The sequence below is a fragment of the Tamandua tetradactyla genome, chromosome 1, assembly GCF_023851605.1.
Source record: "Tamandua tetradactyla isolate mTamTet1 chromosome 1, mTamTet1.pri, whole genome shotgun sequence".
NCBI lineage: Eukaryota > Metazoa > Chordata > Mammalia > Pilosa > Myrmecophagidae > Tamandua > Tamandua tetradactyla.
The window spans coordinates 10527995-10553342 of record NC_135327.1 but is presented as its reverse complement, the minus strand read 5'-3'; the positions used below and the strand labels follow the sequence as shown (position 1 = coordinate 10553342).

At 41.7% G+C, this 25348-nt stretch overlaps 2 protein-coding genes across 8 annotated transcripts in view; one reads left to right on the top strand and one right to left on the bottom strand.

Moving 5' to 3' along the window:
- CHD6 (chromodomain helicase DNA binding protein 6) overlaps positions 1-25348 on the bottom strand; it is a 261441-nt gene that overhangs the window by 189391 nt on the left and 46702 nt on the right. Inside the window, exon 2 of one of the 7 annotated variants that reach the window (XM_077168255.1) lies at positions 2613-2694. The exons of 5 other annotated variants lie outside the window; for them this stretch is intronic. The gene's annotated coding sequence lies outside the window, so the exon portion shown is untranslated. Of the gene's footprint in view, positions 1-2612; positions 2695-21757; positions 21812-25348 lie in introns of those variants that run through there. One more of the 7 variants, XM_077168266.1, reaches the window with a different exon arrangement.
- On the top strand, positions 8581-25289 carry LOC143678132 (endogenous retrovirus group K member 5 Gag polyprotein-like). Its single transcript, XM_077155228.1, has 3 exons — positions 8581-9139; positions 9392-10366; positions 25210-25289. Exons 1-3 carry the CDS (start codon positions 8821-8823, stop codon positions 25287-25289), a joined length of 1374 nt encoding a protein of 457 aa, XP_077011343.1. The 5' UTR covers positions 8581-8820.

The window sequence follows — 25348 nt, the reverse complement described above, 5'->3', positions numbered from 1 at the left end:
TAAAAATTTACTTTTTAATATACAAAGAACTAATTTAAGTTTAATGCACTAAAGACATCAAAAACTGTGATTTCCAATTAAATACCACAAACTAACAAGCAAATAAGCACCAACAATGCCAGGAATGTGGGAAAACAGGTCCTGTTTATCATTGATAAGGCACTTTTAATTGTTGCAAATTTTCTGAAGAGCACTTGGGCAATATGCTACTAGATCTATAAACTTCCAATTCTTTCATCTGCCAATTTCATTTTGAGAAATATATACCAAGGCCTCTCTCTTGCTCTCTTTCTAAGCCCAGCTCTGCAAGGAAAATCATTATCTTCCCCTCTATGTGGGAAATGGCATCCAGAGGTGACAGTCTCTCTAACAATGTGGGACTTGATTCCTAGGAATGAGCCTGGCCTTGACACTTTGGGATCAACAATGTCTTCATGACCAATAGTGGAAAAGAAGTATAAAAAATAAGGTATCAGTGGCTGACAGAGTTCAAATAGAGTCGAGCGGCTACTCTTATGGAAGCTTCAGCTAGACATTGCTACCGGTCATCGTTTGCCAAACCCCAACAAAAACAGTTTCTGTTTAACTCTAGAGAACACTTAGGGCTTTATCTAAGGTTCTACAAAGGTTCCATGCACTAGCATTACTTTCCAGAGACCTACAACCTCCAGATGGGTTCCTAGGCCAGGTAAGTCCTGAAACTCAGAGGGGCCGGCCTCTCTAGAACATCAACTAGTTCCATTCCCTATTTCATATTATTGACAGCCTTTCCGACATTAAAAAGTCAGAATGGGCAAAAGTTAGACATTTTCTATAACTGTATTTTCTCCCCTAAAGATTGGGAGAAAGATCAAAGGAGAAGGTGGAGGTCTACAGAGATGACAAAGTTTAACAAATGAGTATGAATGATGAATCACTATACTGATACTTTTAGTCTCCAGTGTCTTGGAGCAGCTAGAAGTAAAAATCTAAAATTATGGAATTGTAACACATACCAAATGCAGAAATCTGTTCTACAACTATTTGTGGCAGTGCGCTTTGAAATTTATTGTTTTGTATATATATTATTTCTCACAATGAGAGAAAGAGAGAGAGAGAGAGGTAGAAAGTAGAGGTAATGTAAGAGACAATCCTTTAAATTATAGGATGCTGTTTAGGAAGTGAAAATCAATAAATGTTTTTTGAACACCTATGATGTCTCTTACCTTGTGGGGTGGCGGCATGCTGGAGATGCATCCAGGGGTTGTTTATTACTAACATGATGTTTGCCTAAGATTGCTTCTAGTGAACTAAAGCATTTATTCTTACAGTAGCCTCACTCTCACAAGGATCTGACACACACACAACTCTTCCTCTTTTTCTCCCTCTCAATAGGATGGAATTGGTTGGAATTACTTATACAGCCTGAAGATGCAGGGCGGTAATGTCTTGCATGTGAACAAAGCGAGGGGAAAAGATTTGGTGTAGGACCTTTCACCCATCTCTCTTCCTTCAAGCGTTCTCCCCTTGAGGAGTAATCAAATTCAAGCCACACTTGTTTCAGCCTGTGCTCGTTTGTCTTTTCCCATCGTGGGCCTTAAGAGGAAACAGGCTGGGGAGTAAGGAACCTGTGCCCAGATTCTGCTATGATAGGCATTTCAGCTTCAGCCCTGAGCTTCTTCTAATTTATTTCCCAGAGTTATGCCCCCCAGACTGGTGACTGGTGCACCCCGCCAGCTACATCCTCCCTGGCTGCTGGGCGTCCACATCCACAAGCTTCAGTGTAACATCCCCAACCTGTACCTATACCTGCCTTGAAACAAATCACCACACTAAGTGCCCACCCCATACCCTGCTCCCTGCTGTGCAACCACCCCTCAAACACAAGGCCTTAGACTACTGAAAGAAATCAACTCCCAAAGTAAATCTTCAAGATACTTACATGCCACGAAGACAGCAGAAGATCACTAAACAGATCACAATGCAGACAGATAGGGCCCTGACTAATGACCAAATTAAAACACCAAAGGAGACACAACGTTGGAACAACTAATCAAAGATGTTCATACTGCTCTACTTAATAAAATAAGTGGGATAGCAAATGACATAAAGGAGATCAAGAAGACAGTAGAAGAGCATAAAAAGGAATTTGAAAGAATAAATAGAAAAAAAGCAGATATCACAGAGATTAAAGACTCTGTTGACCAAATAAAGAACATACTAGAGGCACACAACACCAGATTTGAAGAGACAGAAGAAAGAATAAGTGATATAGAGGACACGGTAATTGACTTTGAAGACTCAAATCAACAAATGGCAAAAAAGGTGGAAAAAACTGAATTGGGTTTCAGGGAAATGACAGATTAAAAAAAAGCGTACAAATATAAGAATCACTGGTGTCCCAGAAGGAGAAGAGAGGAGTAAAGGTCTAAGAAGAGTAGTTGAGGAAGAACTCTCCAACCTTATAAAGGACATAAACATACAAGTTAAAGAAGCCCAATGTAGGAGCCAAGGGTTAAAACAAGACCTGTAGAATTTGTGGCAGCTGGCGTCAAAGTGGCGGCAAGAAATTGAGAAGTTATTTGCTTAATGGAGAACAGTCTGGGAGAGAGAGAATGTTTGTTTTGTCTTACCCCCAGGTTCTTTGTTGTCATCTTAAGTAAGCACTCTGTATTCTCACCAGGTGCAACATGTGTATTCTTTGTCACGTGAACCCTGCAGTATATAAGCAGGAACCAGTTAAAAATAAAGTTGTCTGATGTCTCTGGTCTGTTATCACTGAGCTTCAGACCCCCTGAACCCATCTGTGTCTGTCTTTCATTCATTCTTTCTCATCATTCCTTAATATTCTTTGAGCTCTGTTTCACAGGAAGCAACAGCCCAGTGAACTCCAAACAGAATAAATCCAAATAGGCCTTCCCCCAAGACACATTCTAATCAGTCTGTCAAATATTGAAGAGAAGAAGAAAATACTGAAAGTGGCAAAAGAAAAACAATCTACACATACAAGGGAAACCAAATAAGACTGAGTTCAGACTACTCAACTAGCACCCTGGAGGAGAGAAGGCAGTGGTATGATATATTCAACATCCTGAAAGAGAAAGACTTCCAGCCAAAAATTCTGTACCCAGCCAAACTATCCTACAAAACTGAGGGAGAGATTAAAGTTTGCACAAAGAAGTCCTGAAGGACTCTGTCAACAAAAGACTGGCCCTACAAGAAATATAAAAGGAGCTCTGCTTGCTGAAAAAAAAAGACAGGAAAAGGGAAGTCTGGAGGAGGGCACAGAATTGAAGAGCACCACTAAGGGTAACTTAAAGAATATAAAGAGAAAGAGGGAAAAGAATATAAAGATCTGACAAATAAAATAAAAAAGATAAGATGGTGGATTCAAGAAATGCCTTTCTAGTAATAACTTGGAATGTTAACAGACTAAATTTATCAATTAAAATATATAGATTGGCAGAATGGCTTAAGAAAGATAATCCTGCTATAGGCTGCTTATAAGAGACTCATCTTAGACACAAGTATACAAATAGGTTGAAAGTGAAAGAAAGGAAGGGAAAAGATTTTCCATGCAAGTTGTAACCAAAAGAAAGCAGGAGTAGTAGCTATACTGACAACGGACAAAACAGACTTTAAATGTAAAGACATCATAAGAGACAAGGACACTTGTTCTAGTTTGCTAGCTGCCGGAATGCAACACACCAGAGACGGATTGGCTTTTAATAAAGGGGATTTATTTTGTTGGTTCTTCAGAGGAAAGGCAGCTAACTTTCCACTGAGGTTCTTTCTTACGTGGAAGGCACAGGATGGTCTCTGCTGGTCTTCTCTCCAGGCCCCTGGGTTCCAACAACTTTCCCCGGGGTGATTTCTTTCTCCATCTCCAAGGGCCCGGGCTGAGCTGCAAGTGCTGAGATGAGGATGCCAAGCTGCTAGACTGTGCTACATTGCGTTCTCTCATTTAAGCACAAGCCAATTAAGTTAAACGTCACTCATTGCAGCAGACATGCCTCCTAGCCGACTGCGGATGTTATTAGCAACAGATGAGATTCACCTACCATTGGCTCATGCCCACAGCAACAGAACTAGGTGCTTTCACCTGGCCAAGTTGACAACTGAATCTAACTACCACAACACTATATACTAATTAAAGGGTCAATTCGCCAAGAAGATATAACTATCATGAAAGTTCATGTTCCCAATCAAGGAGCTCCAAAGCAAAACTGAAGGGAGAGGTAGATGTTTCAACAATAATAACAGGAGACTTCAATACACCACTCTCCTCAATAGACAGAACAACCAGACAGAAGATAAGCAAGGAAATAGAGAAGTTAAATAACTTGATAAATGAATTAGACCTAACAGACATATATAGGTCATTGCACCCCCCAAAACAAGGATATACATTCTTCTCTAGTGCTCATAGAACATTCTCCAGGATAGATCATATGCTGGGGCACAAAACAGGTCTTTATAAATTTAAAGACACTGAAATTTTTCAAAGTACTTTCTCTGATCACAAGAGGATGAAGCTGGGTCTCAATAACCATCAAAGAATGAGAACATTCACAAATATATGGAGATTAAATAATATACTCTTAAACAGCCAGTGGGTCAAAGAAGAAATTGCTAGAGAAATCAGTAGCTATCTGGAGATGAATGAAAATGAGAGTACAACATTAGTTCTGATAATGAGAGTTATCAGAACTAATGGGATGTGGCAAAGGCTGTGCTGAGAGGGAAATTTATTGCCCTAAATGCCTATATTAAAAAAACAAGAAAGAGCAAAAATTAAGGACTTAACACCATACCAGGAGGAACTAGAGAAAGAACAGCAAACTAACCCTAAAGCAAATAGAAGAGAAATAACAAAGATTAAAGCAGAGATAAATGAATGGGAGAACAAAAGAACAACAGAAAGAATTAATAAAACCAAAAGCTGGTTCTTTGAGAAAATCAATAAAATTGATGGGCACCAGCAGGACTGACAAAGAGAGAGAGTGCAAATAAAATCCGAAATGAGGCATTACCACAGACCCTGAAGAAATAAAAGAAATCATAAGGATACTATGAACTGCTATATGCCAACAAACTAGACAACTTAGATGAAATGAACAAATTCCTGGAGAAACACAAACAAGCTACACTGATTCAGGAAGAAATAGAAGGTCTCAAAAAAATACTCACAAGTAAAGAGATTCAACCAGTCATCAAAAATCTTTCTACAAAGAAAAGCCCAGGGCCAGATGGTTTCACAGGTGAATTTTATCAAACATTCCAGAAAGAACTAACACCAATCCTGCTCAAATTTTTCCAAAAACTTGAAGAAAAAGGAACCCTCCCTAATTCATTTTATGAAGCTAGTATCATTTTAATACCCAAACCAGGTAAAGATGCCATAAGAAAGGAAAACTACAGGCCAATCTCCCTAATGAACAAAGATGCAAAAATTCTCAATGAACTATTAGCAAATCGAATCCAAAAACATATTAAAAGAATTATACACCATGATCAAGTGAGTTTTATGCCAGGAATGCAAAGACGGTTCAACACAAGAAAATCAATTAATGTAATACAGCACATTAACAAATCAAAAGGGTAAAATCACATGACTATAAAAAGCATCCAACAAAATTCAGCATCCTTTTCTGATAAACACACTCCAAAATATAGGAATTAAAGGTAACTACCTCAATATGATAAAGGGAATATATGAAAACCTGATAGCCAGCACCATACTCAACAGAGAGAGACTGAAAGCTTTCCCCACAAAATCAGGAACTAAACAAGGATGCCCAATGTCACCACTATTATTCAACATTGTGCTAGAAGTTCTAGCTAGAGCAATCAGCAAGGACAAAGAAATAAAACTCTCATTATCTCCAAATGAAATGATACTATACTTGGAAGATCCTGAGAAATCTACAGCAAAACTAAAATTACTTGAGGTAATAAATTCAGCAAGGTGGTGGGATATAAAATTAATGGCAAAAATTAGTAACATTTCTATAGACAAGCAATGATCTAGCTGAGGAGTCAATTAAGGGAATAAATCCATTCAAAATAGCAACTAAAAGAATCAAGTACTTAGGAATGAACTTAACTAGGGACATAAAGGACTTGTACACAGAAAACTACATAACACTGCTAAAAGAAACCAAAAGAGATCTAAATAGGTGGAAAGACATTCCCTGCTCATGGATGGGAAGGCTAAATATAATGAAGATGTCAATTCTCCCCAAATTGATCTACAGATTCAACACAGTACCAATCAAAATTCCAACAACGTACTTTGAAGATTTGGAAGAGCTGAACTACCAAATTCATCTGGAAGGGAAAGACACCCTAAATAGCTAAAAGCATCCTACAAAAGAACAACGAAGTGGGAGGATTGACACTCCCTGACTTTAAAACCTATCATAAAGCCACAGTGGTCAAAACAGCACGGTACTGGCACAAAGACAGAAGCATTGACCAATGAAATCAAATTCGAATTGAAGAGTGCAGAAATAGACCACCAAATCTATGGTCAACTGATTTTTGACAAGGCTCCCAAATCCTCTGAACTGGGACAAAATAGTCTTTTCAATAATTGGGCATGGAAGAATTGGATATCAATAGCCAAGAGAATGAAAGAGGACCCCTATTTAATACCCTACACAAAAATTAACTCAAAATGGATCAAACACCTAAATATAAGAACTAGCACCATAAAGCTTCTAGAAGAAAATGTAGGGAAACATCTTCAAGACCTAGTTAATAGGAAGTACCTTCCTAAACTTTATACCCAAAGCACAAGCAACAAAAGAGAAAAAAAATAGATAAATGGGAACTCCTCAAAATCAAATGCTTCTGTATGTCAAAAGGCTTTGTTAAAAGGGTGACAAGGCAGCCAACTCAATGGGAGAAAATATTTGGAAATCACGTATCAGACAAAGGTTTGATTTCCTGTATATAAAAAGAAATCATACAATTCAACAACAAAAGAACAAAAACCCAAGAATAAAATGGGCTAAAGATATGAATAGGCATTTTTCTGAGGAGCAAATACAAACGGCTCAAAAGCATATGAAGAGATGCTCATTTTCACCGACTATAAGGGAAATGCAGATCAAGACTATAATGAGATACGACCTCACACCTGTAAGAATGACTGCTATTAAACAAACAGGAAACTATAAATGTTGGAGAAACTGGGAAACTTCTGTACTGCTGGTGGGAATGTATAATGGTGTGGCCACTATGGAAGACTGTTTGGCGGTTCTTTAGTAAAATTAAATATCGAGTTGCCCTAACCCAGCAATAGCACTATTTGGTATATACCCAGAAGAGCTGAAAGCAACAACACAAACAGACATTTGGACACCGATGTTCACAGCAGCATTATTCATAATTGCCAAAAGATGGAAACAAACTAAATGCCCATCAATAGAAGAGTGGATCAACAAAATGTGGTATATATATAGGATGGAATATTATGCAGCAGTAAGACAAAATGACATCCTGAAGTACATGACAAGATGGACACGCCTTGAGGACATAATGCTGAGTGAAATAAGCCAGACACAGAAGAATAGAAACTGTATGATTCCACTTTTATGACTAGAATAAAGGTATAATCAGAGGCTTATAATACAGAATATAGGGGACTTAGAGATACCTAGAAGCTAGAGATGGGTGAACCATTAGGTAATGAGGTTGAATGCCAATGTAAGGGAATAGATAGGAGTGAAGGTGGTTTCCTAGTGGGTCTATAAGTAATATTACCACATTGAAGATGAACAAGACTGAAAGGGGTCGTATTGACCTACGGGTCCCACTGATGAACACTAGTAATATGAATCAGTTCTTGCAAGAACTACTTCAAAGATAAGATTCTTGTACAAAGAGTGCTTAAGTCCAGGGTACGGGGGAAAACTGCTATTGCACGCCATAAGTTCCATCTCCCTACCCCATATGAGTCTCCAGTATTTTAGAGCAGCTAGAAGTAAAAACCTAAAATCATAGAACTGTAACCCACATGAAACTCTGAAATATGTTCTACAACAAATTGTGGTGCTGTACTTCGAAATTTATAGCTTTTTTGTATATATGTTATTTTTCACAAACACACAAAAAAAGAAGGAAAAAAATGTGGAGAGCCGCCTCCCGGGTCTGGCCTAGTGGACACGCTGCGGCCTGCTCTAGAGTTCCCCCCGCCCATCGAGTGAGTCAAGATGGCGCCCGCATCCTGTTTCCGCGTATGACGCACGCGCCCACCAACCCTGTCTTCCAATCACCTCTGTATACGTGGCACTAACCTATTGGGTTTGGGCACAGTATATAAGAGGTTACCCGGACAGGGTGGGTGGAGACGACCCATAGGGAGCCGTACCTGACGGCCGCATAGAGGTTGTTCCCCCGCGGGGTATTCTGTCCCGCGCGGAATTTGTAACAGAGCTTGCAAGCTTAGCTCCAGTAAAGGTCTGTGCTCACAACTGCAGCGTGTCTCGAACCCGTGTCTGTCACTTGAGTCAGTTTGTCTGCGTCTGTCTCTCTCTCCCTCCTGTTCCCTCCGCCGGCCAGGGACCAGAAGCTGAGCGAGACGGCGCCGGACAAGTGGTGGCCCGTACGGGGAACCTTCTCTCTCGACACCTCTTCTGCAAGGAGAGCCGTACTGTCTCTTCTTGAACTGAGAAGGACGTGCATCCTGAGCTCGCAGCGGACTTCCCGCGCCTGATCACCGCGAGAAGGTGAGTACTTCTTATTACGTGAGAGTTAAGGCCCGCGGGCTTTCAGGTAGCCCCGGGGACTCGGAAGAGCTCTCCGAGTGATTAAAGTACAGTGCCGACTGCAAACATGGGGCAGTTCGGAAGTTTACCTTTGTTAGCTCCCTTAAAGACCCTTTTAGCGGACGGCTCCTGTGAAAGTGAGCCGCCCACTTGTAAGCCGCCAGAGTCTGGCGCTAGTTCAGACGACTCTGACTCAGAGTCAGATGGTGACGAGACCGAGGGTGCAGACGCGCCTCCGCTGATCGATTGGGGGAGGCCCCCTGTCTCACCCACGCAGCCTTCCGCCCCGCCAGCGCCTGCTGCAGGGGCGCGGCGGCTTCCGGTGAATGGTTTTGGTGATCTCGCCAAAAACCCTCACCACGGGCTCCCTCTGGTGGCCGAATCAGGTAATTACAGTGGCCCTCCTTTGCGAGACCCGGAACCCCCTACAGGCTGGTCTAGGGAGGGGCAGTTACAGCTGTGCCCCACGCCTGCGTACGCAGGCCCTCAGGGTCCCACGTCATCAAACAATAGAGGGAGGCATTTCTGGAATTGGATTCCTTTTTCAACCTTTAGACCTTTCGGTATGATGGGTGGTTACCAGCCGCTTAAGCCAGAACCAGTCTCAGAGACGTACCCGGTTATTATCAATCCCCAAGGTAATAACCAGTATGAGCCATATGATTACAAAGTTTTAAGGGAATTGAGGCAAGCTGTCCATCAGTATGGCCCCAATGCTCCTTTTACCTTGAATATGGTTGAAAACCTTTCCACCCTGAATCATACGCCCGCAGATATATATCAGCTGGCCCGTGCTTGCTTGCCCCAGGGCCGATACATAGATTGGAAAGCATGGTTCGAAGAGTTAGCGGAGGAGCAAGCTGCGAAAAACGCAGCGGGGAGACATGGCGGATGGAATGCAGATATGCTACTAGGGAAAGGTGCCCACTCCCAGAATCAAACAGGGTTCCCTCAAGAAGTCTACGCCCAGATTTTCCGTTGTTTCGTAGGAGCCTGGAAAAAGCTGACAGGTGAGGGAGAGGCTCAAGCCTCACTCAGCAACATACATCAGGGCCCCACAGAACCCTTCGTGGATTTTGTAGCCAAAATGCAAACTGCGGCTGAGAGAATTTTCTCAGATCCAGGAGTGGCAGAGACTGTAGTTAAACAAATGATATTTGAGCAGTGCAACAAGGAATGTAAAGTTATCCTAGCACAAAACAGAGGAAAAAACCTGACGGAATGGGTTCGGCTCTGCAGAGATGCTGGTAGCCCGTTAACTAATGCAGGTCTAGCTGCCATGCTAGCCAGCTCCTTACAAGTAGCTGCAAAGAAATCCAAAGACCTAGGAACAAAGCCAAGAGGATGTTATCATTGTGGCCAGTTGGGACACATTAAGAGGAACTGTCCCAATAAAGGCCAACCACCTGCCACTCAACAGTTTGGTAGACCATATGCGGCAACCAGGCTATGTGGCCGTTGCCACAAGGGACCCCATTGCGCAGAAGACTGTAGGTCAGCCTTCAATGCGCAGGGTGTGCGCCTTTCTGGCCGTCCTGAACAGGACCCAAAAAACGGGCAGAGGGGGTCCACCCTTTCGGTGGACCTGCATGCCATCCGGCGACACAACACCCGTCCAAATTCGCGCATCCCCTGGATCAGCAGGACTGGACCTCTGTGCCACCTCCAGACTCGTACTGACCCCCTCCATGGGTGTCCAGTTGATAGGGACCTCCTTTAAAGGGCCCTTACCAACGAAGACTGTTGGGCTCATAATAGGGAGGGCATCCACAGCCCTGAAAGGACTAACAGTCATACCAGGCGTTGTAGATTCAGATTTCACAGGTTACGCCCAAGTTATGGTACAATCTCAGCAAGGTACTCTGGTCATTGCAAAAGGTGATAAGCTGGCACAGCTCCTGCTCTTGCCCAGCTTACATCCGCTCTTTCCGAGTAAAGCCAGACAAAGAGGAGATAAGGGATTTGGGTCTACTGGAGAAGTTTTTGAGGGCCTCCATATGTCTCTGGAGTCTCGACCCATGCTGACTATTAAGGTACAAGGCAGATCCTTCCTGGGCCTGCTAGATACCGGGGCCGATCGGTCAATCATAAGACAACAAGACTGGCCCTCCACCTGGCCGACGTGCAAGGCGGAGGACACCATTAGAGGAATAGGCCAGGTCTCAGCACCCATGCTGAGTGCCACTGCCCTCCACTGGGCAGATGAGGAAGGACATCAAGGTAGTTTTCAGCCTTATGTATTAGCCCTGCCCGTTTCCCTGTGGGGAAGAGACATTCTAACCCAGATGGACGTTACCTTGACCAGTGGCTGCTCTCCAACTTCTAAGTGCTTGTTAAAAGGAATGGGATATGTCCCCGGCAAAGGCTTAGGAGCCTCATTGCAGGGGCGCGCAAGGCCTATACAAGCTGTCTCCAATTCTGACAGACGAGGCCTGGGTTTTTCCTAGGGGCCACTGAGGAGAGATTCCCACCCACACCTATAAAACTAAGGTGGAAAACTAAGACTCCAGTCTGGGTGCCTCAGTGGCCCTTATCACAGGAAAAACTCTCAGCATTACACACTCTAGTGTCAGATCAGTTAAAAAAGGGCCACATCATTCCCTCCACATCACCTTGGAACACCCCTATTTTTGTCATAAAGAAAAAATCAGGCAGATGGAGATTGTTACATGATTTAAGAGCCATTAATAATTGCATGGAGTCCTTAGGACCTGTTCAGATGGGGTTGCCCCTTCTTTCAGCTCTGCCAGAGCATTGGCCTATTTTCATCTTAGACATCAAAGACTTACTAAAGAAACAGAAAGGGGGAATAGGTCACGGCCTGTCCCCAAAGGCTCAACTGTCTATAGCCTTGTTTACGTACAATTTTTTAAATGAAAATTCACTAGGAATGACACCTGCTCTTCAGCACACTACTCCGAGTCCTCCACATAGAGGTCTAGTCCGTTGGAAGGATGTCCTGTCAGGACAATGGCAAGGCCCTGACCCAGTGCTCAGCTGGGCCAGAGGCTCTGTTTGTGTTTTTCCCCAGGAGCCAGGACGTCAGCCAGTGTGGGTTCCAGAAAGACTGGTGAGAACCGTGACATCGCCCGAGGAGGCCAAGGAGCTGTTGCCCAAAAAACCAACAAGCCTTCAACCTGAACCATCAGATCAGGCCTCCAACTCTGCTGATGACGGCGGCGACTGACGAGATGGCAACGAAAACGCCGGTCACCCTTCGATTGTTTAGAAGGGGGACCAGTTTTAATACCCCCCACTCTCCCAACAGGTGGAATCAGACCTTAAAGTGCTTGGGAAGATCAAGTTAACCCCCGTTGCCTTCGACCTTTCCAAACTGGGCGAGACTGTACAAAGTCTGTGGAACCGAGTCACCTCTTGGTTCTCTTGGCCCAATTTGACTACTTGGATTCTCGTAGCGGTGGGACTATTAGTGGGATTAGTCACTGTTAAATGCTTGTTAGAACGCTTGTTCCAGACACAGCAGCAATTGCGTGTTACTACCATGTTGGCTATGTCGCTCACCCCTGGTGCTCCTGACAACGACCGCCCTGCTGCCCAGTCCCCCATTTCACCGTATGACCCATCCCGGCCACTCAGGGCGGGACGCTCGAAAGCAAGACCCGCTGCAAGGCCCATGGCTGTGTCCCGGGTATAAAAGGCGGCGCCAGGAGTCATAATTTTAGTCTCAGGATAATCTCTACGGCGGAGTAACGGTCCTGGCCAGACTAGGCTCCAGCCATTGCACAGAGATGCCTAGCGACACTTTCGACCCTGGTTGCCGCTCTCCTGCCCCCCTCCTAACCCAGTTGCGAGGCGAAGCACTGCAGGGAGAGTCACGTGGTTTCCAGCTCACGGGCTCTCCGGTCTCTATATGAGGTGGCATTCTGGTTGGTGCCTAGCAAGCCTAGTCCAGACTCCCCAAAGCACCAAAACAAGTAGTGGGCCGCTCAGGTCCACGGGAGCACACTCATCAATGGAGACACTGGGTCAAAATAAATAAAAAAAGGGGAGATGTGGAGAGCCGCCTCCCGGGTCTGGCCTAGTGGACACGCTGCGGCCTGCTCTAGAGTTCCCCCCGCCCATCGAGTGAGTCAAGATGGCGCCCGCATCCTGTTTCCGCGTATGACGCACGCGCCCACCAACCCTGTCTTCCAATCACCTCTGTATACGTGGCACTAACCTATTGGGTTTGGGCACAGTATATAAGAGGTTACCCGGACAGGGTGGGTGGAGACGACCCATAGGGAGCCGTACCTGACGGCCGCATAGAGGTTGTTCCCCCGCGGGGTATTCTGTCCCGCGCGGAATTTGTAACAGAGCTTGCAAGCTTAGCTCCAGTAAAGGTCTGTGCTCACAACTGCAGCGTGTCTCGAACCCGTGTCTGTCACTTGAGTCAGTTTGTCTGCGTCTGTCTCTCTCTCCCTCCTGTTCCCTCCGCCGGCCGGGGACCAGAAGCTGAGCGAGACGGCGCCGGACAAAAAAAGTCAATCGTGATGATAAAATAATATTTAAGCCCTCTAGCCTCCTATATTCTGGAGCAGATAGAAGGAAAAACATGGGAGGATCATATGGTAGACCATGACAAACTCTGGGATCTGTCCTGTAACTACCTGTTGAAGAATGCTTTGAAAACTACTGCTTTTTTATTTCTTTGCTTTGTATATATGTTATTCTATACAATAAAAAAGTTAAAATTCAAAAAATAATAAAACTGTAATGAATGTTATAATATATATATACAAAAAAAAAATTTCCCATTCCTTCTTTTTTTTTTTGGCATGGGCAGGCACCGGGAATTGAACCCAGGTCCCTGCATGGCAGGCGAGAGAACTTTGCCTGCTAAGCCACCATGGCCCACCCTCCCATTCCTTCTTATCTTCACCCATCTAATGATGCTTCTAGTAAGAAGACTGGGTGCGAGGTTTAAATGAGAACATTTTGAAAGTTATTTTAATTACTAAATCTCCCTCCAGTTCCAAAATTCTGGAACAGTGTTGCACCATTTCCAAGTTCCTCCATACTGTGTTATGGACACTTAAAAATAATAAATCACCAGGTACACAATATTTCACCATTCACAGAAATCAATTTAATTTATTAAACCTTAAAAACTCTGTCATCCTAACCATTTCTGCTAAGTCCAACGTTACTATATTATCATAGGAGTGTATGTGTTTACAAACACAGACAAGTGCACAAACAGCAGCCCCCACCGTGACCCTTCATATTCACAGCAAACAAAATAGAGGGCAATGAGGATAGAGAGCTGGAGAGTCAGCAGGGTCCTCCATCCCCTCCAACTCTATCAGGCACCATGGGACAAAAAGTACATGTGAATCAACTTAAAAATCGTAGACAGCTCCAATTTCCCCACTGGATATGTATTTTTTAAATTGTGAAATATATACAAAAAGCAATAAATTTCAAAGTACATTTTAACAAGCAGTTATGGAACAGAGTTTGGTATGGGTTACAGTTTCATAATTTTAGGTTTTTACTTTTAGCTGCTCCAAAACACTGGAGACTTGGAGAGGCTGGCCCCTCTAGGTTTCAAGACTTAGATGGCCTAGGAACCATATGAAGGTTGTAGGTTTCTGGAAAGTAATCTTAAAGAGTGCAGAACATCTGTAGAATCTCAGATAGAGCCCCAAGTATTCTATAGGGTAACAGTAATGGTTTTGGTGGGGTTTGGCAAGCTATGTCAATTAGCAATACCTAGCCAAAGTTTGCCTAAGAGCAATCTCCAGAACAACCTTTCAACTCTTATTTGAACTCTCTTACTCACTGATACCTTAGTTTATTGCATTTCTTTTCCCCTTTTTGGTCAGGAAGGCATTGTTAATCCCACGGTGCCATGGCCAGCCTCATCCTGGGTGTCATGCCCCACACTGCCAGAGAGACTTTCATCCCTGATGTCATGCCCCACACAGAGGGGGAGGGTAATGATTACACTTGCAGAGTTGGGCTTCGAGAAAAGCCAAATCTGAGCAACAAAAGAGGTCCTCTGAAAGTAATTCTTTGGCATAACTATAGGTAGGCTAAGCTTCTCTGCTACTGAAATAACCTTCATTAAGGGCAAGCCTCAGGATCAAAGGCTTGGCCTATTGACTTGGGAGTTCCTAGTGTTTGAGACAGTACCATGGGTTTCCCCAGTAGAAAAGGTTAATAGTTTCTGAATACATATTTATTTATGCCTAACATCAACTATCTTTGAGGATGGTTCCTAAGAGCCACTCCAACAACAGCAGGCATAAATGTAAGGGAACCCCACATTGTTACAGGGTAGGGGTTAAAGAAGGGAATACGAACAGGACACGAAGAATATAACTCATTTGGAGAGAATTAATCAAGAAGGCAGAGATCTCCTGGGGAATGTCCCCTTCTTTAAGCTCCTACCCAACTTCCTCTTACCAAGACTCTTGACAGATAGTCTTGATCTGTGTGGCCCCTTCAAACTAGAATGTAAGCTTTATTTTATTCACACTGTTCTAAGTGTAAAGTAGCAGAGGATATAAGGCAGGTGCCCAATAATTATGTGTTAAATGAATTATTTCCTTTCCTTCCTTTATCACGAAATCTCTCCCTTTCTACAGAACTTCTGTCAATAAAGTATGTTCAACTCTTAAAATAACAACACAAACAGCTGCCACACACCTCTGAAATTTCACTTCCTCCCATGAAAGTTGCTCTTAGTAATAACTCCCAAATTGCCAAAACCAATGGGCATTTTCCAGGCCATTTTCTGACTTCCTTGTGGCATTATTTTATTTTATTTATTTATTTTTTATTAATTAAAAAAAGAATTAACAAAACAATTAGAAATCATTCCAATCTACATGTACAATCAGTAATTCTTAATAACATCACATAGTTGCATATTCATCATTTCTTAGTACATTTGCATCGATTTAGAAAAAGAAATAAAAAGACAACAGAATAAGAATTAAAACAATAATAGAAAGAGAAAAAAAAAAAAAACCTATACCTCACATGCAGCTTCATTCAGTGTTTTAACATAATTGCATTACAATTGGGTAGTATTGTGCTGTCCATTTCTGAGTTTTTATATCCAGTCCCGTTGTACAGTCTGTATCCCTTCAGCTCCAATTATCCCTTCTCTCTTTTTTTTTTTTTAACTAACGGAAAAAAAGGAATTAACCCAACATTTAAAGATCATACCATTCTACATATGCATTCATTAACTCTTAACATCATCACATAGATGCATGATCATCATTTCTTAGTACATATGCATTGGTTTAGAAGAACTAGCAACATAACTGAAAAAGATATAGAATGTTAATATAGAGAAAAAAATAAAAGTAATAATAGTAAAATCAAAACAAAACAAAACAAAACAAAAACCTATAGCTCAGATGCAGCTTCATTCAGTGTTTTAACATGATTAGTTTACAATTAGGTATTACTGTGCTGTCCATTTTTGAGTTTTTGTATCTAGTCCTGTTACACCGTCTGTATCCCTTCAACTCCAATTGGCCATTATCTTACCCTGTTTCTACCTCCTGCTGGACATATTCCAAATTTATTCTCGAATGTCTGTTCACATCAGTGGGACCATACAGTATTTGTCCTTTAGTTTTTGGCTAGACTCACTCAGCATAATGTTCTCTAGGTGCATCCATGTTATTACATGCTTCATAAGTTTATCCTGTCTTAAAGCCGCATAGTATTCCATCGTATGTATATACCACAGTTTGTTTAGCCACTCGTCTGTTGATGGAGATTTTGGCTGTTTCCATCTCTTTGCAATTGTAAATAACGCTGCTATAAACATTGGTGTGCAAATGTCCGTTTGTGTCTTTGCCCTTAAGTCCTTTGAGTAGATTCCCAGCAATGGTATTGCTGGGTCGTATGGCAATTCTATATTCAGCTTTTTGAGGAACCGCCAAACTGCCTTCCACAGTGGTTGCACCATTTGACATTCCCACCAAAATTGGATAAGTGTGCCTCTTTCTCCGCATCCTCTCCAGCACTTGTCATTTTCTGTTTTGTTGATAATGGCCATTCTGGTGGGTGTGAGATGATATCTCATTGTGGTTTTGATTTGCATTTCTCTAATGGCCAGGGACATTGAGCATCTCTTCATGTGCCTTTTGGCCATTTGTATTTGCTCTTCCGGTAGGTGTCTGTTCAAGTCTTTTTCCCATTTTGTAATTGGGTTGGCTGTCTTTTTGTTGTTGAGGTGAACAATCTCTTTATAAATTCTGGATACTAGACCTTTATCTGATATGTCATTTCCAAATATTATCTCCCATTGTGTAGGCTGTCTTTCTACTTTCTTGATGAAGTTCTTTGATGCACAAAAGTGTTTAATTTTGAGGAGCTCCCATTTATTTATTTCCTTCTTCAGTGCTCTTGCTTTAGGTTTAAGGTCCATAAAACCGCCTCCAATTGTAAGTTTCATAAGATATCTCCCTACATTTTCCTCTAACTGTTTTATGGTCTTAGACCTAATGTTTAGATCTTTGATCCATTTTGAGTTAACTTTTGTATAAGGTGTGAGATATGGGTCTTCTTTCATTCTTTTGCATATGGATATCCAATTCTCTAGGCACCATTTATTGAAGAGACTGTTCTGTCCCAGGTGAGTTGGCTTGACTGCCTTATCAAAGATCAAATGTCCGTAGATGAGAGGGTCTATATCTGAGCACTCTATTCGATTCCATTGGTCGATATATCTATCTTTATGCCAATACCATGCTGTTTTGACCACTGTGGCTTCATTATATGCCTTAAAGTCAGGCAGCGTGAGACCTCCAGCTTCATTTTTTTTCCTCAAGATGTTTTTTGCAATTCGGGGCACCCTGCCCTTCCAGATAAATTTGCTTATTGGTTTTCTATTTCTGAAAAATAAGTTGTTGGGATTTTGATTGCTATTGCATTGAATCTGTAGATCAATTTAGGTAGGATTGACATCTTAACTATATTTAGTCTTCCAATCCATGAACACGGTATGCCCTTCCATCTATTTAGGTCTTCTGTGATTTCTTTTAGTAGTTTTTGGTAGTTTTCTTTATATAGGTTTTTTGTCTCTTTGGTTAAATTTATTCCTAGGTATTTTATTCTTTTAGTTGCGATTGTAAATGGCATTCGTTTCTTGATTTCTCCCTCAGCTTGTTCATTACTAGTGTACAGAAAAGCTACAGATTTTTGAATGTTGATCTTGTAGCCTGCTATTTTGCTGTACTCATTTATTAGCTCTAGTAATTTTGTTGTGGATTTTTCTGGGTTTTCTACGTATAGTATCATATCGTCTGCAAACAGTGCTAGTTTTACTTCTTCCTTTCCAATTTTGATGCCTTGTATTTCTTTTTCTTGTCTAATTGCTTTGGCTAGAACTTCCAACACAATGTTGAATAATAGTGGTGATAGTGGACATCCTTGTCTTGCTTCTGATCTTAGGGGAAAGTTTTCAATTTTTCCCCATTGAGGATGATATTAGCTGTGGGTTTTTCATATATTCCCTCTATCATTTTAAGGAAGTTCCCTTGTATTCCTATCTTTTGAAGTGTTTTCAACAGGAAAGGATGTTGAATCTTGTCAAATGCCTTCTCTGCATCAACTGAGATGATCATGTGATTTTTCTGCTTTGATTTGTTGATGTGGTGTATTACATTAATTGATTTTCTTATGTTGAACCATCCTTGCATACCTGGGATGAATCCTACTTGGTCATGATGTATAATTCTTTTAATGTGTTGTTGGATACGATTTTCTAGAATTTTATTGAGGATTTTTGCATCTATATTCATTAGAGAGATTGGTCTGTAGTTTTCTTTTTTTGTAATATCTTTGCCTGGTTTTGGTATGAGGGTGATGTTGGCTTCATAGAATGAATTAGGTAGCTTTCCCTCCACTTCGATTATTTTGAAGAGTTTGAGGAGAGTTGGTACTAATTCTTTCTGGAATGTTTGGTAGAATTCACATGTGAAGCCGTCTGGTCCTGGACTTTTCTTTTTGGGGAGCTTTTGAATGACTGATTTGATTTCTTTACTTGTGATTGGTTTGTTGAGGTCATCTATTTCTTCTTGAGTCAAAGTTGGTTGTTCATGTCTTTCCAGGAACCCGTCCATTTCATCTAAATTGTTGTATTTATTAGCGTAAAGTTGTTAATAGTATCCTGTTATTACCTCCTTTATTTCTGTGAGGTCAGTAGTTATGTCTCCTCTTCCATTTCTGATCTTATTTATTTGCATCCTCTCTCTTCTTCTTTTTGTCAATCTTGCTAAGGGCCCATCAATCTTATTGATTTTCTCATAGAACCAACTTCTGGTCTTATTGATTTTCTCTATTGTTTTCATGTTTTCAGTTTCATTTATTTCTGCTCTAATCTTTGTTATTTCTTTCCTTTTGCTTGCTTTGGGATTAGTTTGCTGTTCTTTCTCCAGTTCTTCCAAGTGGACAGTTAATTCCTACATTTTTGCCTTTCCTTCTTTTCTGATATAGGCATTTAGGGCAATAAATTTCCCTCTTAGCACTGCCTTTGCTGCGTCCCATAAGTTTTCATATGTTGTGTTTTCATTTTCATTCCCCTCTAGGTATTTACTAATTTCTCTTGCAATTTCTTCTTTGACCCACTTGTTGTTTAAGAGTGTGCTGTTGAGTCTCCATGTATTTGTGGATTTTCTGGCACTCCGCCTATTATTGATTTCCAACTTCATTCCTTTATGATCCGAGAAAGTGTTGTGTATGATTTCAATCTTTTTAAATTTGTTAAGACTTGCTTTGTGACCCAGCATATGGTCTATCTTTGAGAATGATCCATGAGCACTTGAAAAAAGGTGTATCCTGCTGTTGTGGGATGTAATGTCCTATAAATGTCTGTTAAGTCTAGCTCATTTATAGTAATATTCAGATTCTCTATTTCTTTATTGATCCTCTGTCTAGATGGTCTGTCCATTGATGAGAGTGGGGAATTGAAGTCTCCAACTATTATGGTATATGTGTCTATTTCCCTTTTCAGTGTTTGCAGTGTATTCCTCACGTATTTTGGGGCATTCTGGTTCGGTGCGTAAATATTCATGATTGTTATGTCTTCTTGTTTAATTGTTCCTTTTATTAGTATATAGTGTCCTTCTTTGTCTCTTTTAACTGTTTTACATTTGAAGTCTAATTTTTTGGATATTAGTATAGCCACTCCTGCTCTTTTCTGGTTGTTATTTGCATGAAATATGTTTTCCCAACCTTTCACTTTCAACCTATATTTATCTTTGGGTCTAAGATGTGTTTCCTGTAGACAGCATATAGAAGGATCCTGTTTTTTAATCCATTCTGCCAGTCTATGTTTTTTGATTGGGGAATTCAGTCCATTAACATTTAGAGTTATTACTGTTTGGATAATATTTTCCTCTACCATTTTGCCTTTTGTATTATATATATCATATCTGACTTTCCTTCTTTCTACACTCTTCTCCATACCTCTCTCTTCTGTCTTTTCATATCTGACTCTAGTGCTCCCTTTAGTATTTCTTGCAGAGCTGGTCTCTTGGTCACAAATTCTCTCAGTGACTTTTTGTCTGAGAATGTTTTAATTTCTCCCTCATTTTTGAAGGACAATTTTGCTGGATATAGGAGTCTTGGTTGGCAGTTTTTCTCTTTTAGTAACTTAAATATATCATCCCACTGTCTTCTAGCCTCCATGGTTTCTGCTGAGAAATCTACATATAGTCTTATTGGGTTTCCCTCATATGTGATGGACTGCTTCTTCTCTCGTTGCTTTCAAGATCCTCTCTTTCTCTTTGACCTCTGACATTCTAACTAGTAAGTGTCTTGGAGAACGCCTATTTGGGTCTAATCTCTTTGGGGTGCGCTGCACTTCTTGGATCTGTAATTTTAGGTCTTTCACAAGAGTTGGGAAATTTTCAGTGATAATTTCTTCCATTAGTTTTTCTCCTCCTTTTCCCTTCTCTTCTCCTTATGGGACACCCACAACACGTATATTTGTGCGGTTCATATTGTCCTTGAGTTCCCTGATACCCTGTTCAAATTTTTCCATTCTTTTCCCGATAGTTTCTGTTTGTTTTTGGAATTCAGATGTTCCATCCTCCAAATCACTAATTCTATCTTCTGTCTCTTTCAATCTATCATTGTAGGTATCCATTGTTTTTTCCATCTTTTCTACTTTATCCTTCACTTCCATAAGCTCTGTGATTTGTTTTTTCAGTTTTTCTATTTCTTCTTTTTGATCAGCCCATGTCTTCTTCATGTCCTCCCTCAATTTATCGATTTCATTTTTGAAGAGGTTTTCCATTTCTGTTCGTATATTCAGCATTAGTTGTTTCAGCTCCTGTATCTCCTTTGAACTATTGGTTTGTTCCTTTGACTGGGCCATATTTTCAATTATTTGAGCGTGATCCGTTATCTTCTGCTGGCGTCTGGGCATTTAGTCAGATTTTCCTGGGTGCTGGACCCCATAGGTTGAAAGATTTTTCTGTGAAATCTCTGGGTTCTGTTTTTCTTATCCTGTCCAGTAGGTGGCGCTCGTGGCACACGTTTGTCTACGGGTTCCACCAGTAAAAATTGCTGTGGGTCCTTTAACTTTGGAAAACTCTCGCCGTGGGGGAGGTTCGGCAGCGGAAGCGGCTTGGAAGAGTGCCAGCCGGCCCGGGGGTCCGAACGCGGGGAGGGTCTCTGGCCACCGCAGCACGGGAGAGCGCCCGACCGAATTTCCTAGTCGGCCCGGGGCGCCAAGCGTGGCGGGCGGGCGCCAGCTGTCGCAGCCCGGGAGAGTGCACTGTTCCCATCCGGACCGGGGAGTCACGTGTTTGGAATGGACCCCCTGGTCACCGTTCTCCGCAGTCTGGGGATTTCCGACCCAACTCTCTCAGTTGGTCCGGGGGGCCTCGCGTGGTGGGGGCGCCAGCCGCCGCGGCCCAAGGGGACCGCATGCCCAATTCTGCCAGCTGGCCTGGGAAGGAGGAAGGGAGGGACTTCGGCCACTTGCCGTCCCGCCCAGGAAAGCCCACGCCCCTCGGTGATCTCACCGGAGCTGGTTCTCCCAGATAGTCAGCCGTTCCAGGATGGGGCACGCCGTCCCTTTGATCTCCGTCGTGGCTCCAGTAGCTGCTCTGTATTGTCTCCACTCCCCCAGTAGCTGTTCTGGAGGAGGAAAGGTGAGGGTGGCAAGGCTGTCAAGGCCGGTGGCGGAGGAGCCGGTGAAGGAGGAAGAGGGCACGGTGGTGGCTGGAGAGCCACTGGAGCAGGAGGGGGAAGGGAAGAATAAGATGGCGGATGGAGCGCCGCCTGAGCAGAAGGGGGAAGAGGGAGAGGAGGGCGGGCTGGCTGGCGGGGCGTGAGCGCCGCACCAGGCCGGCGGACAAAGAGGGAGAGGAGGGCGGGCTGGCTGGCGGGGCGTGAGCGCCGCGCCCTTGACAGTGTGTTTTTAACACTGGTTAAAGAGAGTAGGTAGAGCAGAGGAATGAAGGGACAGTGGTCATGGAGACAGCAAGAGAAGGGATAACTACTAACACTGTGGGGCGAGGGGGGGTATGGGGGGATATAGAAACAAGTCTTCAAAGCCCTACATAAGGGCTTGACAATATTATCACTCAAGAGACCGTAAAGCATATTTTAAAGGAGATAGATGGACTCTTCAGATAAGATTACATACTACGGAGAACAAAATATTTCATACAAGAAATTCATAAGATAAACCAGATAAAATTTTCAGGGATACAACTGCAAGTAATTCTCTTTAAACTCTTTATCTACATTTATAAGGCCTTCCATTTGAATCCTGGATTGTTAAATAAAATTGTTTTAGAGCAATTTAAGGTAAGGAACAAAATCTGATAGCTATCCAAGACCACAGGAAACAAAGTACACACATTAACAGAATCATAACATAGGCAATACTCAGCAGAGTTTTGTAGTTGTTTTTTTTTTTCCTTTGGGATAAAAAATAAAAGAAAAAAAAAACCACATATTTATGGTACCCAGCTCAGCATTCTCCATTCTACAAGAAAGAGAAGAGCCAGCATGAGTTATTCTCTACAAGATGCAAATCTTCTCAACTACATCTGCAACACTCCTAGTACTAAAAAGACGGACTTTCCCCTCAAATTCTACAACTCCATTTTGCCTCCTCCAAGTTAAAGTAAAATAAAAACCAAGATTTTTCCAAAACATTTTTCCTTTGCTTAAAGAAAAGACAAATAATGGATTCTAAATCTGACATAAAATTTCTTCCTTAAGGCTTTATGGCGAAATCCTGACATTTTCTCATTTCACTACAAATCACCTGCTGTAAACCCAGGAGGATGCTGTACCCTACCGGATTCCAAAAGTTTCCTCAGCTTCCTAAAAGCATACTATGCAAACCCTGCACTATCCTCAATACTTAATTTCTAAAAGAAAATCTGGCTGTACTACATTAAAAGCACAAGAAAGAGAAATGTCAGGCACTGAACACAATTCTGACGATGTTACCATAGGCAGATATAAGCCCACCAACTAAAAATCTGACAACACCATCTACATTATGTTTGACTCATTTAATTTGCTTACAAATTTGCATGGACATGGTCACCTATTTTAAATGAATATGAGCAAACAAATGACTATTAAAACTGCTGACTTCTAACACCTGAATAGTTACTTACCTAGGAGTAAAACTCACAGGTAACAAGTTTTTGGACTGGCATGTTGCACTACTTTAAGGGGAATGATCTGAGAGAATGAGCAAGAGAACCAAGGAGAAAGGCCTCTCAGTTTGCTTGGCAAATAGTATTAATTCCCAGATCAAAAGACAACTACAAACTTAACCTCTTAATATAAATCATCACCCACTTACACTACATTATATTTATATTACACATTCCAATGCTCCCTTCCATTAGGAGCTCAAGCACAGGGGTGTGATTTAAGATTTTTCTGGAGATACAAATGACCAATTTGGAAGGCACAAATTCCCAAATGAACGCTCTGGAAGTGGCACCCAGAACGAGGCTCACACAGGATGATCATAGACACCCTTTCCTCAAGATGCTAAATCTCCCAATGAACATTATAGCATAACATCAGCCCAGGCTAGTAATCAAACAAAGTCAGAAAACGTTCTTATTAGCCTGGATATGAAATTCAAGTATCAGTTGTTCAGGACTCAACAGAATCCTAAAAGAGCTGGTAACAAAGCGAGATGTCACAGACAAGTATAATAAAGGAAGCCCTCAAACAGAGGAGCACTAAATAATTACCCTCCCAAGGGCAAAGAGACAACAGCAGATTCACTTTTGGATTCCCAATAACTCAGACAGGGGCTAGGATATTCTAAGTAGACCTATATCGGTGGATGAGTACAAAGACTGAATATATAATTGAATGGTTCACTGGTTACTTTCATCACTTAGACAATTTTTTTCCCTCCATAAATAACTTAAGAATCAAAACATATAAGAAGACTATTTTTATAGGTGAACCACTCTAGATTCTTAGCCTTCGTGTTAAATGTTTTCAGTAACTCCTGCCGTGACTAAATCCTCTTTAGATACAAGAGTACCACCAGCTATTCAAATCATAAAAACAATCTCATACCTATGTCTATGGAAAGCTCAAGCTCTAACATAAAAGTAGGTAATTCCAAGTCTATTATTACTGTTCATTTTAATTTAACAATAATTAGGCTTTGGGCTTTAAACAGCCAACACCACTTTAAAATTCACTCTAAATTCTACCTGCATCTAATACCAGAGTTTCTTTTCCTAACAACCTTTGCCAACTGAGAATATGACTCCTATTCAAAGTCAGGTTCAAGCCCCAGCTTAGTGGATGCCTTAGATTCTGTCCCAAGAGTTACCTACTCCTAAACAGACCAGAGCACTGTGCTGCTTCTGCTTTCAGCTTCTGCAAGCCCCATCACCAAGTTTCTTCTATCACCACCAGATTTCTCAATCTAACAGATATGTTTCCCATCATGATGGGCTTACAAAACCCTTAACCAAGAAAAAAGAAATCTGGTGATTTTTCAGTTGCTAGAAGAAGGGTATGTGGTGACAAGACTAACAGAAGAGAGCAATGATGTTTTATTTAGACCTAGAACAAAGCTGTATGTGGAAAGCCAAAAACCACTTGGAAGCTGCTGTTCAACTACTTGGTGTGAAGAAGATCAGTAAAAGGAGGTACAGATTGCTCTATAGAAGGTCTCAGAATTAACAATTTGATTCCAAATGAAAAGAAAGGCAGTTTGGCAATATCTTTGTTGAACGAATTAGACATCTCTTTTTAGAGGTACATTAAGTTAGATAACCTTCAAACAGGTTTTTAAAAAGAAAAGTGAAGATCACTAGATTATTTTGCATTTCCCCTATTTGAGACTGAATCCTGTTTCCAAGTTTTTACAGTTTGAATCAGACTATACCATAATTTAGCTTTTACATACATTAAAAAGCATGGCTCTTCAAAAATTGAACATACCCATGTAACCATCATTCACACCCAGAAACAGGACTCTACCAGCACTACGAAGCCCCCTCCACACTACTTTCTGATCACTACACCCTCTCTAAGGGTAATCACTAGCCTGACTTCTAACAAAATAGATTAGTTTTGTCTTTATTCTGTACCTGATAAAAGTGAAA

Excerpts from the sequence above, each read along its gene's own strand:
- LOC143678132 (XM_077155228.1), top strand. The coding sequence starts at position 8,821 with ATGGGGCAGTTCGGAAGTTTACCTTTGTTAGCTCCCTTAAAGACCCTT. Across the intron at positions 9,140-9,391 it reads CCCTCTGGTGGCCGAATCAG|GTAATAACCAGTATGAGCCA; the intron begins GTAATTACAGTG and ends TCAATCCCCAAG. Across the intron at positions 10,367-25,209 it reads CATCCGGCGACACAACACCC|AAACAGGACTCTACCAGCAC; the intron begins GTCCAAATTCGC and ends ATTCACACCCAG.